The sequence below is a fragment of the Homarus americanus genome, unplaced genomic scaffold (assembly GCF_018991925.1).
Source record: "Homarus americanus isolate GMGI-L3 unplaced genomic scaffold, GMGI_Hamer_2.0 scaffold7626, whole genome shotgun sequence".
NCBI classification, from domain to species: Eukaryota; Metazoa; Arthropoda; class Malacostraca; order Decapoda; family Nephropidae; genus Homarus; species Homarus americanus.
Window position 1 is genome coordinate 16,164,833 of NW_024718273.1, and position 18,365 is coordinate 16,183,197.

Here is an 18,365-nt window from a genome sequence, read left to right on the forward strand (position 1 = left end):
GCAAAATAACTTACAAACAGGCTAACCAAAGTTAAAAAAAAAAGAACAGGACCACTTAACTGTGTATCAATCTACACGAGCCATCCTAACCTAACCTATCCTCTCCTCTCATTTAGCCTAACCATATGGTTAGGTTAGTTTAGGTTGTCTGTTTGTAAGTTGTTTTGCAAAATTACCAATATGCATGCAGGTAATTAAAAAAAAACGATTTCGCAAAAAAAAAGCGTGACATAAACAGTATTTACCGTCATGTACAAGTTGTTCTCAATATTCTCAGGGCTGTTCCCCTCCAAAGGTGCTGGCATATAGAAGCATCTTTGTGGTGTGATGGGAACTAAGTAGTCAGTTCGTTCAAGGAACGAGTTATTAATTATGTTTATTCGTTTTCATCTTACAAGTGTTATGTTAGGTTTGTATTATGTTCGTTTGTGATATGTATTGTTGTAGGTTATATAGTATATTGTTGTATTGTAAATTATGCATTACTTGTGTCAATGTTTACATCCTGGCAACTCTGTGAAATTAATTAGTAAGTCTACCGGTAGCTGTCACTGACTCTGCTTCTTAACGTGCTGTTGTTCTGCTCTGTTCTGTGTACGCGTATCCGGTCATCTCACAGCTAAGTTTACTTTGTGTATATGGATTAGGATTATAATTATAATGTATAGTATGATAGTTAACACTTATTCCTTGTGTTAAGTGTAGGATTAGAGGTTCTTGTCTTTTTGTCCCCGTTGTTCCTCAGTTGTAGTTGATGTACTTTTATTTTCACCTTTCTGTGTATATGAGGGCCGTACCAGGGGGGGGGGGAGGCTCTGGGTGTCCGAACCCCCATTTTCATCAGAAAATTCCAATATTTTTTTTTTCAATGCAGTATTGTACTAAGGCGTTTTTTATAGTAAAAATTAATTACTATTGACCTCAGAATATCTCCTAATATCAAGTTCACATGGCCTCAAAATGCCCATGATATGTAGCTCGCCATGTTTCCCCATCCACAATTTCTTGGACTCCCCCCCCCACCCCTTTTTTATATTACTGGATCCACTCCTGTTTATAAACTTTACAGCTATACAGTTCAGCATAAGGATATCCGACAAAGCTAGGAAAATTGCGAGGATTGGCTACAGTACAGCGCCTGCGTTCTCTAATCTATGTACACTCACGCGCCATAGTTTCAATGCACCCTCTACCCCTACTCCTGGATCGATGGAAGTCGTAACCTTGGCTTCATACCGAACGTCCCCCTACACACACTCACTTCCCCCCACCCATCGTTCAGTGTTGCAATGTGGTAGCTCGAAGCTTCGCTGGATTGTACGAAGAGCGGTTCATTTGAGAGAATATATGCACGATACAGGTTTTGTAGTGACTTCACCGCACTTTATTTACCATCACTATACTTACCATTACTATACAAGAGGGACCGTTCGGTTTGTAGCCCTGACAACGACTTCCCTCGAGCCAGGAGTGGGGGTAGAGGGTGCATCGAAACTATGCCGCGTGAGTGTACACTGTGTACCTGTAATACCCATATACATAATAAATCAACGTGAAATTCCTTGACAGTTTTACCGAATAAATATACCTCTGTCTTTCTATTTATATCTAACTACAAGGTTTTCAAATAATATTACTTAAGTCCGCCCTCTCGTGCTTTATGATGATATAAGAGAATGTAGAATATGCATAATATACTACACTATTATGGCTCATGCTGTGTCAGTCACTTCACCATACAGTACATTAAAGCATTGTGTCTTTGTGATAACACATGAACCCCACATAGAAAAAAAAAAAAAAAAAAAAAAAAAAAAAATATATATATATATATATATATATATATATATATATATATATATATATATATATATATATATATATATATATATATATATATATATATATATATATATATATATATATATATATATATATATATATATATATATATATATATATATATATATATATATATATATATATATATATATATATATTCTATTGTTCTATGTTATTTGTTGCTTAGTTTTATTTGATATCACAAGATCAACGCACAATTGAAAGCAATAAAATAAATTAGTCACTCACTACATACAAACATTTTCTATGATGACGCACAGGCTTTATACACTTTTTTAAAATAGTTATCCAGATAATATTTACCGTTCTCTATGATGTTCCACTTTCTATAAATGACGCGTCAAACGGAGGCTGCCAAGAAAATAATAAGTTTAAGGTTAGTTCAGTATCCTTCCTCTATAACCCTTGATATTTACTGTTGTCTTTGGGAGAATATAGAGCTCGACTCCCACACTTAAACATCTGATAGTGACGTATTGTGGATCAGTCAAGAGTAGTGACACCCTGGAACACCAGATTATTGTCCCAATAACGCATCAAATAATCAAGGTTTTTTGTTTTTTTAATGTAGCAACACTTTACTAACACGAATTAGGAGCCAAAATTATTATTATTATTAGTAGTAGTAGTAGTAATTGTAGTAGTAGATGTCCTTTGGTTATTGTATAACAACACTGACAGTTAAACTGTGGGGTACTGTAGTTTGGTTCACACTCAGGATGGGATGGAGAAAGGAAACTCACAATGTGCTCTCTGTATACATGTTGTATTGAATGTACAATGCAGCTTGGTGCTGGGAAGTGGCAGCGTGGTTACAAGCGTGATGTAGAGAGAGCTGGTTGGTGAGGATGCTCAGAGGAGGACCAGCTTGTGGGTCGCCATGCTCACCGGCGGGAGCGAGGGCCGCCAGGCAGCGGCGGAGGAGGTGGTGTAGCTTGCTGCGGCTGTAGCTAGAGGTCAGGTCTTAAATAGCGGGGGTAGGCGTGGCTTAGTAGTTGACCTCCGTGATGTATGGCGGAGCTGGTTGACCCAGACCACGAGGCATACACTGGGGAATTCGCGGGGTCGGCTATTCAGCGACAAACAGCGTTTGTAGGGGAGAAATCCACTACAATACTAATAACAATTTTAAACACTAATACTAAGCGCATTTTTTTTATTATTATTATTTTCCATTTTACTTCCCTGGACCGGTATATGAGCACCGCGCCAGATATAATCTCTTATATTACTTCTCAGGGTCCGTATTAGAGCACCACAGCAGATATAATGGTCTTAATCCTCTTCGCCACTTGGGTTAGGCAAGGATTCTAATAATAAAGTATTTGAATCCGTGAGTTAGGGCATGATATGTTCGTTGCTTATACCCCTGCCAAATGTATGACTGTGGCCTGTATATTATTAAAAGTCAACTCCAGACGCATATTTCCGAGTCATTTTTGGGCCTCTTTGTAAGCCAGATAAAAACTCGAAAAGTTTTGTTTTTCGTCGCATAGTTTGTGTAAAATTCATTAAAAAGAACAAACAAAATTCCTGAGCAGGACTAAGTGTGGCGACCTCTGAGGACGTGAGAACAATAACAAATGGGACGAGTAGCCTTAATAAGGGATGTTAATGTTATAATGTATAATGTGATTTAATAACTATGGTCTTTAAGCGCGTATTCCAGATTAGTACATCTACTATCCAGTAACATTGAAATTGAGATATCCATCACTCTGGTTATAAGGGAGATTTAAGTTCGTTCAGCATACATTATTCTTACTACCTGTACCTCCGTGATATAAAGAGTAACCACCAGATTTCGCCGACCATTTCTGTCTTGGGGTCTCTTCCATCCTCCTTCTCCATTGTTCTTGACCAGGTAGGACGGTTTTCCTCTTCTCCTGGCTCTCTTACAGCCTCCATCGATTTCTCATTAAAGTTAAGTATAGTCACAGGCAAGAAAGATACAGTAACTAACAACATAGACTTAATGGGAAGTGAATAAAGCATTACCTGTTACCGCCTTCAACATTTCAACGCCAACCATTCATATTTCTAGAAGATGTACAAACAAAGTACCTCACTTGGATTACGCAGTTCAGTTCTCGTTTCCGTACTACAGAATGGATATAGAATCCCTAGAAAGAATTCAGAAGAGAATGACAAGACTAATCCCGGGCATTAGGAACCTTAATACAGAGACAGATTAAAGCATCTTAATTTGCACTTCCTCGAGAGACGTAGAGTGAGGAGCGACATGATCGAAGTGTATAAATGGAAGTCACTGCTAAACAAAGTGATATAACAAAGGTACTAAACTATCCAATCAGGAGCGAACTCGTAACATTGGTTCTAACTAGACAAATTTAGATTTAGGCGCGAAATAAGTAAATATTGGTTTGGAAATAGAGTAGTGGATGAGTGGAGTTGCCAAACATCATTATTAACTCAAATACGCTGGATAGCTTCAAACACAGGTTGGATGGATATATAAGCGATAGGGGTTGGGTGTAAATGGGACTGCCTAGAATGGGCCAATAGGCTCGCTGCAGTTTTCTCCATTATTATGTTCTTATGCATGTGCACATTAGAATTTAAAAAATGCTTCGTCTGTGATAGTTGGATATCAGTTGACTCTAATTTGACGAGCTCCGCATTGCCAGAGGCTCGGATGGCACTTTCAGTACATACTATTCCAAGTCTTAGATGTGTATTTTTCTTCGTCTAGACAGCAGAAACCTGTTATAGTGTAACAACACTGAATAGTCCTTTCAGTTCTAGCTTTGATGCCATTTTATGGTGCTGACAAAGAGGTGTTCATCCCACTGGTGCTGACACACTAGTGTTAATACTGGTATTGACACTGATGTTTACATGTTGGCGTGTTGACACACTGGTGTTGACACATTGATTGAATTGTAACTAATTTTGAATTGTAACAGTTTATTTAGCCAGAAAAATACAGATACAGAGTGGATAATAATAACAATATTAACATGGCTGAGCCAGTTGAGAACCTGAGCTCTCTTTGAGGCACCTGATATATACTATACATTTATCTCAAGGAAGTATTATGTAACATTTAGTATCATCTGGAATAGTACAATAGCATGGTAGTAATAAGTACATCTCATAATGTTACCACGGTTATCACTTCAATATTTATTTATTTTACTATTTATTATTTATATTTATTTATTTATTTATTTATTTATACATACATATACACATACCTATACATACATACACACATATATATATACATATACACACACACACACATATATATATATATATATATATATATATATATATATATATATATATTTTATGTAAATCAATGAAGTATAAAGACGGACGTTGTTTCCATTTTCGTGTGATTTTATCAATATATATATATATATATATATATATATATAGTATATATATATATATATATATATATATATATATATATATATATATATATATATATATATATATAAATTAGAGTGGAATTTAAAAACAAGCATAATGGGGAGCAGTACAACCTGGGGTACTGTGCAGTAATAAGTTGAACAAGAGGACAGAGCTTCAGGATTATGTCTAGTTGGCAATTATGTGTATTGCAATGGTAATTACTTATTTATTTACATGATAATTCCCGATAAAACGGATTTGGTGGTCCAATAAATGCAGGTACTGTAAATATAGTAAGTGTTACAAGAAATATTAATTGATTGGTGGTTGGCACACATGTTTACATGTTCGGGTGTTGACACACTGGAGTGGCACACATGTTTACATGTTCGCGTGCTGACACACTAGTGTTAATACTGGTATTGACACTGATGTTTACATGTTGGCGTGTTGACACACTGGTGTTGACACATTGATGTTTACATGTTGGCGTGTTGACACACTGGTGTTGACACACTGATGTTTACATGTTGGCGTGTTGACACACTGGTGTTGACACATTGATGTTTACATGTTGGCGTGTTGACACACTGGTGTTGACACATTAATGTTTACATGTTGGCGTGTTGACACACTGGTGTTGACACATTAATGTTTACATGTTGGCGTGTTGACACACTGGTGTTGACACATTAATGTTTACATGTTCGGGTGTTGACACACTGGTGTTGACACATTAATGTTTACATGTTCGGGTGTTGACACACTGGTGTTGACACATTAATGTTTACATGTTCGGGTGTTGACACACTGGTGTTGACACATTAATGTTTACATGTTGGCGTGTTGACACACTGGTGTTGACACATTAATGTTTACATGTTCGGGTGTTGACACACTGGTGTTGACACATTAATGTTTACATGTTCGGGTGTTGACACACTGGTGTTGACACATTAATGTTTACATGTTCGGGTGTTGACACACTGGTGTTGACACATTAATGTTTACATGTTCGGGTGTTGACACACTGGTGTTGACACATTAATGTTTACATGTTCGGGTGTTGACACACTGGTATTGACACATTAATGTTTACATGTTCGGGTGTTGACACACTGGTGTTAACACGCTGGAGTTGACATGGTGGTGTTGACACATTGGTATTCATTTGCAGATGGTCGTCCGCTAGTGTTCATGGTAGGAGGGTGGTGTTGGCCCCCCCCTCGCCGGTGTCCGCCAGCCTCGCCCGCTGCGTCGTGTTCGCTGCTCGGCAAGGGTGCTCGAGCGCCCCCTGACAGTCGTGTGTGACCAGTGTTATGAGACGGACGCTCTAACGGCTACTTTGACCTTTAACGTGTGTGGCCTCTCAAACATAACTGAACATGCCAGGGAAGACGGATACCCCTGTTAGGCCTCACATACACCATGTGTACGAGTCTCCCAGTGAGGAAAAGGAGAGACTGGGTGCGTTGTTTCAACAGTTAGACACGAATGGTGATGGCAGGATTGATGTAAATGACTTATCTGAGGGCTTAAAGAAGTTAAAATTCCCTCAAGTTCCTGGCTACGCCGAGGTGTGTAATCCAACGGGGTCATGACTGATGTTTTAGCATTATTACATTAGCCTGTGGTGCTGGCCGGTCTCACTATGTTGGGGTTGTATCTGCACAGTATGGGGAACCTTGAACTCTTCTTGCGTGGGTAGTTATGGAAAATATCACCAATAATTATTAATATTGAAACAAAATCTATAAGGTTTGATGAAGAATTACTAGATGTATAATAAGTACATGCAAGGAGAGCTTAATAATAGTAATTTAAAATTCATGGATCTTGTAGAGTTTATCAGGATATTTTGGATCACCTGAAGATTCAACCCTAACTTATTTCACCCTAATGCTAACCTAACCTAACCCATCCCGTCCTATCCTAATTAACCTTACATAACCTAAACCTCCTGATAGCATTAGGGTAATTAATCATCAGGTGAAATAAACTAGGGCTAATCTTTGTATTATGCAAGTATTTCGATATTACTGTATTGTATTTGTTGCCACCAACCGAATGTCGAGAAATTTATCTCTGCACTCGATAGTTTAGACAATTCTAAGACACTTTTCTTCAATGATGTTTCCCTCGCAAATGACCTATATTATACCGGGGTGGTCCTGGTGGCCAGATCCCCCCTGTTAGGTTAGGTTAGGTTAGGTTGTTTGCGAGGGAAACATCATTGAAGAAAAGTGTCTTAGAATTGTCTAAACTATCGAGTGCAGAGATAAAATTCTCGACATTCGGGTGGCAGCAACAAATACAATTTTACCCTTTTTACCGCTCATATTCCTTTGACAATGGCGCCGATTTATATTTGATTTTAGCAGGGATGAACCACTGATCAATATTTATCACAGGTTGTTCCACTTTAAATCATAAGTAAAGTGGAAATTGTATACTATACCTGCCTTGTCTATGTTTAGTACTGTACATGCTAAACTAATTATGAACTTAAATGATGATTTTACAGAATATCTATATTTATCTATTTTACTGTATGTATAGCTATCTACCTTTCTATTTAATTATTTACTCATTAATATAATGGTTTGTTTTCATTTGCCACAGTGGTAGAGGAAGCCTAACATAATTCCTGCTGAGGCCAAGATATAAATTTACCTGAATTGTGCTGTAAAAATTATTACAACCTGATATATCAACTTTCTTCATCCTCCATGTACAGCACATATGAGCGTTTATGATTGCAACAATATGTTTAGTGTAACTTTAAGGTAAGGAAAAATTCTAAAGGATAAAGTACAGTAATATGAATGAATTAAACATTATACGCTTCACTCAGAGATAATATGAATTAAACATATAGTCTGGTGATATTTTCTTAATTGTTAGTACTGTACTGTAGTTAGTACATAATGTAGAAATTAACCTTGTGTTTTGTGTTGAAATACCTTTACCATTGAAGTACATTGATACATTATCACAGCAACACTCCTTTACGGTAATAGAATAAAACACTATTCTCGAATCTGAGGTCTGGGAGTTCATACCCTCAGAAATGTTTTGTTCCCATGGAGGTTGAGGTATCTCAGGCAGAGCCTTAAGAAGTATAAATCTGTGGTTGAAGGATTATCTTGTTAATGCTGAATGTGTTTCATAGGAAGGGTAAAAGTCATTGAATATACTGTACAGGAATTATGGTCAAAGAACTCTTTTAAGATACATGCACTGGTACCTTTATGTCAAAACAATATCCTACTTCAGCCTCCAACCACTCAAGTACTTCACCTTGAGTGCTATAATTTCATTTTCTCCAACCCTAACAAATGTAGCTCTGTATTTTCTTCTTCTAAACCTTCAAAATTTTGATTATCTTTGCCATTTGTAGTATTTTTGAAGTTTCTTCCACATATTTATCAGAGTCTGAGGCTTTGCTGTTTTCCATTTTACTGTAATGCCACTTGTATGTTTGAAGCCTTTATGTTTGTTTTTTTAAGTACAGGTATTAACAAGTATTGTGTTTTTCCCCACAAGTATATTCTGAAAATTTCTGTCCTGTGTTAAACTTCTGGATTCTTGTTTCTTCTTTTTATTCAGGAGATTTTTTAGTCCCTAGTAATAATACCATAGGGAATAGATAATTTCAGTCCACAAAGCCAGGTACAGCACAGTATATTGCATTAATTGCTTCTCAAAAGGTTTCTTTCCTCACTCCAGGACGGTATTATGTTTGCAGAGGTTAGTAACTGAAAATTGGCATATCTGCCTAGATTTAGGGGTTCCCTTATCCTGAATTAGTAAAATAAGTGGCATTGGTTGGCACAGCAAGCAGACAATAAAATATTGTCTATTTTTCCTAAAGATTGATAGCTAGCTGCCATGTTCTTCATTGGTGGTTGTGGGGGGTAACCTTGATACTGTATACTGTACTGTATTAATATACAGTAATAGTATAGTACAGTGATTTTAACATACGTATTTGTGATAAAGAGGTCCTGAGGATTTAGCAGTAATAATATTGGCAGATACTGTACAGTGATACAGTATACTGTATTGTACTGGTATTTAACATGTTCCAAAGTGTGTACAGGTTCAGTACATATAGCAAACATACGGTAAATTCCTTTGAGACTTAACATTTTAGTGAAATCCCAGTAGATAGAGTAATGTTCGTTTGGGAATTAGATTACAGGAATTAATTTTTCAGCCTCTTTTATGTAAAGAAGCACGTGTTCCTTTTGAACTATTTGTACCGGTATACTGTACGTACTGTACAGTACGGTACTGTATAGCATTATAATTAAAAATAGGTTTTTAGAGTTTTGAAATACTGTAGGCCTGTTTCTTGTTTCACATTGGGTAGTGGCCGTCTGCTGTTTATACCATGGATATACTGCTCCCACAAGTTTTGGTGCACTGCAGGTATTATTGATATTTTCTTACACCCAGCTGTTGATGAATGCTTTACTTTATACAGTAGTTGAGGAAGTTCTGCAATATTGGCCACACTGCCTTATTATATTTACTCAAGGCATAGTATCCAGTGTCTGAAGGATGCTTACCATCTATATGAAGCTATTAAGAAGATTAAATGGATAAGAAATTAGGGTACTTTGGTCACAAGCATCTTGTTTTCTGAAGTATTAATAACCTTTTCTACAGTTACAGTATATCAATGAATGATACAATTTGTAAACAATAATTCTACCCTTTCACAGCTGCTGATCGAGCGAGCGGACGTCAACAAGAGCAATGACCTGTCACTAGCAGAGTTTGTCCACTATGTTCAGGAACACGAAAAGAGACTCTTGTTAGTTTTTCACACCTTAGATGCCAACAGTGATGGTATGTTTATTGTATTTTGGTCTGGTAGATGGAATTCTGAATAGAGTTTTACATTTATTATCCATTTGGGAAGATTGTGCATATTTTCTTCATTTCATACATCAGGAATACTTTTTAATGGTAGGTAAATGATGAAGTTTAAATTTCTTTATAGATTTTTTAGACTTAGGAATTTTATTTCTACAGTACAGTTTTAGGGACACATAAAAGCATTGCCATTATTGTTTTGATGTGTGCAAAGTGTGTAGAGTACTGTACAATATTTTTATCATAAAACAGAAGACATATTACAAATATTGATTTTCATTTCTATATTCTGTTTTTTTTAGTATGATAATGTTAAGGGGACTTGAAGAAGGTATTGGTAGTTGTAAATGGCTGCATGGGTGAAAGATGTGCAGGTTTTGGCAAGTAGACAGGGACGAAGTTTCTGGTGCTCACCGCTAATTCAGTGTGTTTATAACCTTGCCAGTGTGATGTGCAAGGCATATTAATTTATGTAGTGAAGATGGTAGTGTCATTTGGATGAGAGTTCCTTACATTCTCAGCACTGTACCCTAGTTGAATACTTGTATTTAATCAATGGTACAGTCTATAAGAAACTGGACTTTGACTATCCTGGCAGGTCATGATATTAAGAGATAGTACAGTATACAATCACTGGTATACTGTACACAGAATTATTTGAATTAAAATGAAAAAAGTCAGGATGTTTTTTTTTGACTTTGTAATGTGTTTAGTGGAGAATTAGAACAAAATACATGGCCTTACATAAACTATAGTGTTCAGATCCCTATCCTGAAGTATCAATAGAGAATTTACTGTTAAATTGATATCTAATATAGGAAATAAAAATAGATGTAGATGTATTTACTGGTTAAAAACATGGGAGGAGATACATATACTGTATATATAAACAGGGTATATGAAAAACTAAGAGCAGGGTGGTGGTGAGGCTGGGAAAGGGACAAACGGCTGTAGGAAAAAAACAGGTCGAGTTCCATGCCGTTTTATTTTTGTCGAATTGAGAGTTTTACCCTTCTATCTTTTTTTTTTCTTTCTCTTTCATCCTTATTCTCTTCAAAATAGTTAGAGCTAAGCCATGAGAGTGCTAAGCTGTTTATCCCCATTTATTACTGCTTTTTAAACATTAGGTTAGGTGGGTGTAGTGTTACAGAGGACCTGTTTCACACTTACCTCAACCCAGGGCCTAATGAAGAAAAATAGTTGACAGGTTTTTCTTCATCATTGGAATATGTGAATTCAATCATACAGTAGTACAGTATTTGACGAATGTTGTATTGTTGTCATTATGTGCAGTTGAAATAGGAATTGGATACTGTACTGTTATTTGGGTTTCTTTGTTCTTTTCTGTAGAGGCTAGTTGTGTGTGTATTTTCAACCATTCATGTCTGTTCCCCAGTTCTAAAGTGAGCTTATGCACAGTGCTCTGTATGTTTTGTTATATCATTATAATAATTTGAGGTTTATATATATACAGTACAGTATTGAAAAAAGAAGTTAGTGTTGTTATCAGTGAGTGCAAATACCTACTTGTATGTGGTTATTTTTAAGAGTGATAAATATCTCTAGTGTGTGTGGGAGACCAAGCACATACAGTATTGTGTATTCTTGGTAATAAAAATGATAACTGCTGCTGCACCATTGTATTGCAACAACTCACAAAACAGATTTTGTTCCTTCCTTTGCCAGTAAGTGATCTTACATTTCAGCTGTTGCAAATTCAAGCTGAAGTAGTTATTAAGAGAATTTTTCTGTCATTCCTTATTAATGACATTTTCAATACAGTCTGTCTGTCTGTCTGTCTGTCTACAGTAATAAGTTAATGTTGTGAAGATAATATTTTTTTTTACATTTTTGTGGGATTGTAGCTAGTTACAGAATTGCTGATTTTGAGAATTTTTTACACAATAAAGAATTGTATTGTATACTTGTATACAGGAGACTGTACTTAAATTGTTATTTTATTCAGTCGTCAGTGACTATACAATACATGTACTGTAGAGCACATCCCATTCAAATAGTGTACCATTGAACACAAACTAAACTTGCTAACTCTGTGTCAGCTGGTGTGTGTAGAACATGATAAAAGTCAAGAGTGATGTTTAGAGTAGTGTGTGTGGCAGTCTTGGTAGCCTGCCAGACTGTACCAGCCCACCTGCCTTTGTCTTGGGGATCTCTACTTTAGGTACATCTATTTTGAAAACCTCAGGAAAGATGGTTGATTTGTTTTAAAGTAAAGTATAGTATATTTTTTCTATAATACAGTATGTTTATAAAAAGTTACCCATGAAACTCATAGTGTATGCTCATATTGAACATGCACCTGGAGAGACCGTATACAGTACAGTATAGTACAGTATGCTAGACTATTCCACTCTTCTCAAATTCTGCTTTCTCAGGACTCTTGAGGTGCTTCACATGACATTAGTGTCTGACACCATTAAGTCATCTATTCACCTCTGTATCCCTTATTGATTTTCTCAACTATGGTGTCTACTATTATGTAATTTGTGCTTTGTCTGTCGTCAGTGCTGCAATAGTACATTTATAGATTAATTTTTATTTCAAAATCTGGTATTAATGGCACATAAAGTATCATTCATATTCTAAATGTTGGAAATATCTCTCCTGGTTCAGCAGTTTTGGTTGATCCACACAATGGATGTTTCATTCCAAAATGTCCATATGTTTGTTGACAATTAACTATTTCTTAGAGCGTAGGAAGATGGGAAGTGTATTAATGTCATACTGTTGAAGGACATTCCTGTGTTATGAAGAATGATTCTGTTCGGTGGTGTAAGTGTGGCATTTTGAATGATTGGATAAATATTAGTCTTTGTCTGAGATTTCTTCTGAGGGAGTTAATCCCGGGGGGATAGTGGGTAAGGTTTCCCTTTTGTATTTCTCGACTAAGAAATACAATGCTTCAGTCACTATACTGAAGTTAAGATATTTACAGGGTAGTCCTCTGTGTTTCAGTGGAGTTCCCTATCAGAAAACGTCTAGCAACATGTTGCAACTAGAGTGAATGAATGAATGACAGTGGATAACAGTCTGTGTCACTTACAATTCCTGGTAGAATAGCTACTCCATGCTGAGGCTAGAAAGGAAATATTTTATTTGTATTTTGTTCTATGCTGGGATTGTTGTTTTAAGTATTTTTTTATGGGAAACAAAATCATTGTGTTTAAAAAATTTCACCTCTACATGTGTACAGTGTTAGTTTAATAACTAAATATTACCTTTACAGATTTTGTTCAAATCTTAGCAGTGTGACAAGACCCAGGAAGAGAAAGGTTTTTAATAACTTTCTTTCTATGATCTACGACTTTTCAAAGTTCTTTTCATAAACTACTTTGTAAAAAGGTCACTACCTTGCATGAAATGCTTTGTACAGCTTGAATATGTACAGTATCATGAACACACAAAATATTATTGCTTATACATTCTTAAGTCTTGCTCTTGAGTTATAATTTGAATTTTAAGGTCTTTTCATGAAGTGTTCGATACAGAATGGTATTTCATTTGATTATTGCCAGAAAAGGCATGAAAGATTAAGAAAATATTATGCTGTATCATGTACAGTACTGTACATACATTATAGGCAACGGTTTTTGGAGTCACCATTATTTTATGACTTTAACTGTTAGCCTTTGACCTGACATGCAGGGTAACCTCACCAAATTATTTACATTCCATAACTACATTTACAGTATGGAGAGACATAAATGGAATTCACTTCTCATTTTAGAATTTTTCTCCATGCATTTAAAGCCTTTCACTGAATGCTCTATACTGGGTACTGTCCTGTCATTGAATATCTTGTTGACAACTTCCGCCTGTTGGTTTGACAACAGTAAATTTGTTATCATTTTATTTTATTGTTGTTATCTTGCTTAATTTCCTGTTATGTAGCTTGGTTCTGCAATAAGAAAGAAAGGCCAAGAAAATGGTCCCTTCCAACAGTTTGTCATTACTACTGTATATTTGGTAGTGATGTACAATTTCGGAGGCTTCATATCTTACCTGATCTGCTTCTAAATAACATTTCTGTATTATTTCAGCTGACTTTCTTCAGACTTGTAACACCTATATCTTGGCATCACATGATGTGCTCTCTGTTACATTAGATTTATGGCGTCGTCTTCAGTAGCTCAAAGACATAAGAACATTAGTGTAGGATTCCATAGTTGATGAACATTTAATATTCCAGAATCCTCCCTGGGTTTGCAAAACTGTGGTTATCAAGGGCTGGGTCCAGTGGGAAATGCTGTAATAGAAATGACCACGAGACACATACCTAAACTTCATTAATGTACAGCTCTAGCTTAAGAATAAGTATTCAGTACAGTATAAGGGTGTATGCTATACAATACAGTACTTGAGTTTTTTATTTTATTGCATTAAAATGTTGTGCAGATACAAGTGTTGAAATGCAAACACTGTACTGTATGTGTATGAAGATTTTATATCCATTACAGCTTTTATTCATAAATTGTGTATGTGAACAATAATACCTGTACAGGACAGTACTGTATTGCCTTTTTTTTTTTTTTTTACATAAGATAATAATGGTACAGTATATGCAAGGGCAGAGTACTGCACAGACACACAAGAGCTTGGCACGTGAGAATAGGTTTATACTGTATCTGCTTTTTACGTTTGGCAGTTATCCTGAAGCACGTACACTCGTGAGTTAAATACATTATTCATTAAAGCATTTTCCAAGAAATATTCATACAACAACAAAAAATATATACTGTACTGTATATAAACAACTCATTCTAGATGAATTAATTTTCCTTCAATTTACTATAAAAAATAATTGTAGTTTTGTAATTTTTAGAATGCACAGTACAGTACTGTAATGTACATGTACTGTATCAGTTAAAGTAGAAACACTTGTAAGCAATAGTGGCTCAGTGAGCAGGGTGGCTACACCCAGACCACAAGGGGTGTGTCTGCTGCCCCAAACCCTGACCCTGAGAGTGTTAGTGATGACTGTTGCCAGCACAGAGAACCATAGAGCATATACCGCTAACAGTAATAGGAAGAATTAAAATAAGCAAATAGATTTAAAATTCTGAGAAGGGAGAGGATATAGGCATGATATAACAAATGGTCTCTTAAGGAATATACAGTACAGTGAAGTGAAAAAGACAGACTACTGTACTTGGTAGATTTGATCCAGTAATCATTCCTGCTGCTCTGGGCTAAAAGATTTCCCAGGAACTGTGGAAACTGGATCCCATAGTCAGTAAAATGGTGTACAAAATATAAATATGGATGCTGTGCTCAAAAACGTTTTTCGTAAACACAGGTTGGCGAGGAATTACCTTACAGTGCGTATATATTGGGTCTCCTTTGATATTGAACAGATTGTATAAATGAATATGGGGGAATAGTTTTTCATAAGGAATCAAAGTTTATGATATTACTTTTGTTTTAACAGGTATGGGTAGTGTACTGTAACAAGTTGAGCACTATTTTCATCTAACTTTTTCATCATACAAGGTGCAGAGGTTTTCAGGTTATTGTACATTATTGTAATTTGATTATGTCTTCCATCTTAGATTTTTTTTTTAATATACTTTACAGTGTAGGTGCATTTTCTAGATGAGTAAACATTATTACATATTTTGAAAAGTTCCACTGTTTTGGCACTTGGGAACATTCACATAGTACTGTATTATGTTGTAGGGGGAGACAGCAATAGGGTTGGTGTGTAAAGTGTGTGTTGATATACAGAAACCCGTGGCTTGAACCATATCTTTGTGTGGGCCGCAGAGTGATTGATAAAGTATATTTAATGTGGCCCTTTGGTTCAGGTAGAGGCTGCCAGTTTGAGGTGATTAAAAACAATATTTATTAATATAATAATCTTAAGCACAATTCATTACTGTTTCATCACCTAAGAGTAAGTAACTACGAAAATGTAATAGTGAAATAAGTATAAATAGTCAACAATATAAACATTAGTTGAGGGCAAGACTTAAAAGAAAATGCCTGCACGGGAAATTTCTCTTAACATTTGAGAATTGTTTTATGTGTATTTCAAGTACACTTTGACCAATATCAGTTCTTTCACTTCAGAATTACCTTTAGATTTTGCTCAGAAAACTGGTCCAACGTTTTCCAGGTATTTGATGTGAAAAATGCTAGTACAGTATTAGCCTTTGAGAACTTGATGGATATGAGTATTTTCCTCTTCCTTTCCTTCTGAATATGAAATGGATTTATTGCCCTTTCGAAATCGTATGTGGTTCTGGAAACGATTGAATAGATATATAGTACATGTTAGGTTAGGTTAAGTTGGTTGGTTAGTTGGGTGGTTGGTTGGGTAATCTTAAGGTAAATTAAGCTGGTGGTTAATCTTCATGCGATTCTCAAAAGGTTAAGTATATTGATTTGGATAATTGGTAGGTGCCAAAGAGTTTCAGTTTCTTGAATGTACAGTAGTTAAACCATCCCATATGTATTGACTGTTTTACCCACATAACAAGTAAAAAACTATGCTTACTAGGGACCGAGAGGCCACACAAAGTCATTCATAAATAGCTGGATTGTTGTACTGTATTTAGATTGAAGTCAGTTATAGTCTTACCTACCGGGGGGTAATTCAGTATTATCTGATAGAATCTCTCCTAAATAAACGTTATCTTTACTTACAAATATTTAATAATACCGTATCACCTAAATGTAACCTGATTATGGTCTGGGGAGTTGCAAGAGGCTTATAATAGCCTTGCCATCTGTCTAAGTGTTTACAATTCTGTCTTGGTGTTCATAGTTCGGCAATTTTTCAGTCCACAGTTTGTTGTAACCGGCATACCTCGGTAAGCAGTCAGAGTAATTAGGTAAACTGTGGTGTAGTTTCTCTCTGTAGTGTGTACATGAGTGGGCCTTTTGGTGGTTTAATTCATTTCCTCTGTATACTGATTTAGAATAAATAAAATAACTATGAAAACAGCAATTTTTTTTTTCGTTTAATGTGAGCATGACATTAACAAACAATTGGTAAACTTACTACAGTATTTTAACATATCTGTGCACTGCTATATGCTGATGTACCTATTGGAAGATTTATATTTCTACAAATGACATAACTTTCAAGACTAGTTTGTATGTGACTCAAACCTTGATTATGTCGGCAGTGCATTACAGTACTGTATATGGTAAAGTCCTTGAGTCACATTTCTCATTGATTTTAATTGTGATGTGAAAATTTTTTACAAAATAAAAAGATAAACTGTCTGAACTGTTGACCTTGGGTAAATTTTCTCCAGATTACACATTCCATGAGGTGTAAGGTTGAAGAATTCTTTAATATTTTCGACTCAATTTGTGGCTTAGGGTCAACCCCCTGTTTATCCCCCAGCCAGACGTAGAAATTATCCAAGTGATGCAGGATCTCAATTTTCTGAATCATTATTATTGTGTTGTGATGTTCGTATTGTTTTGTCATGCGATAGTGATGCCTTGAAATAAGTTTGTGGTATAGATAACATAATTGAGACTGCTTAACCAGAGATAACAGTGATAATTGAGGATAATGGTAGATATTTTTTCCCATATCTAATGTTGATTAATTTTTTAGTTACAGTATTTACCAAGAAAAAAAATAAGACCTTGGAATTGGTGTTCTCATAACTTTTTAAATACTGTATAGGACCAAATATTTACTGGTCGGGTACATTACTCATCAAACGGTTGGTTGTGACAGCTTCACCTCCTGAGATAAAGCATTTTAGTATTCATTCTGTTATTGAGGTAATTTGTTATTTTTTTCCTGTCTTTAGATCGAAATTTGTATTTTTTATTTAATTTCCATTGTAAAATATTGTTTGTCAGTTTTCACCTTTTTAGTAGGATCCTGAATCCCTGGGAACAATAACTTACCCTTAAGCTCAATACCCTTGAGGATTTATGACAATGAACTCAGGGTTAAGTCATTGTACTCAAGTAGGAGTTCTGCATGATTGTTTCAAGGAGGCTACCAACCTCATCCTTGGATGGATTATTAAAACAGAGAAGTGCAGTAGAGAAATGGTTTAACGTAAGTGTTGTCATAGGCATCCCTTACAGTACAGGAAACATGGCATTTATTGTTAAACCAGTGTGTGTGTGTGGGGTAGTAAATAAACTACTGTAATTAGTATAGTAATCTATTGGTCTGATTAAGTTATTGAAGACATCAGATTTTTGTTTTTGTTAAATAATTAGCTCGGGTCACGTGA

At 35.6% G+C, this 18,365-nt stretch overlaps 1 protein-coding gene across 1 annotated transcript in view; it reads left to right on the forward strand.

Annotated features, from left to right (window-relative positions):
- The first annotated feature begins 6,529 nt into the window (after positions 1-6,529).
- LOC121859459 (calcium-binding mitochondrial carrier protein SCaMC-3-like) overlaps positions 6,530-18,365 on the forward strand; it is an 86,463-nt gene continuing 74,627 nt past the window's right edge. Inside the window, exons 1-2 of the mRNA XM_042356282.1 lie at positions 6,530-6,824; positions 9,978-10,104. Of these exons, the coding sequence (XP_042212216.1) occupies positions 6,633-6,824; positions 9,978-10,104 (319 nt within the window). The 5' untranslated portion in view covers positions 6,530-6,632. The remainder of the gene's footprint in view (positions 6,825-9,977; positions 10,105-18,365) is intronic.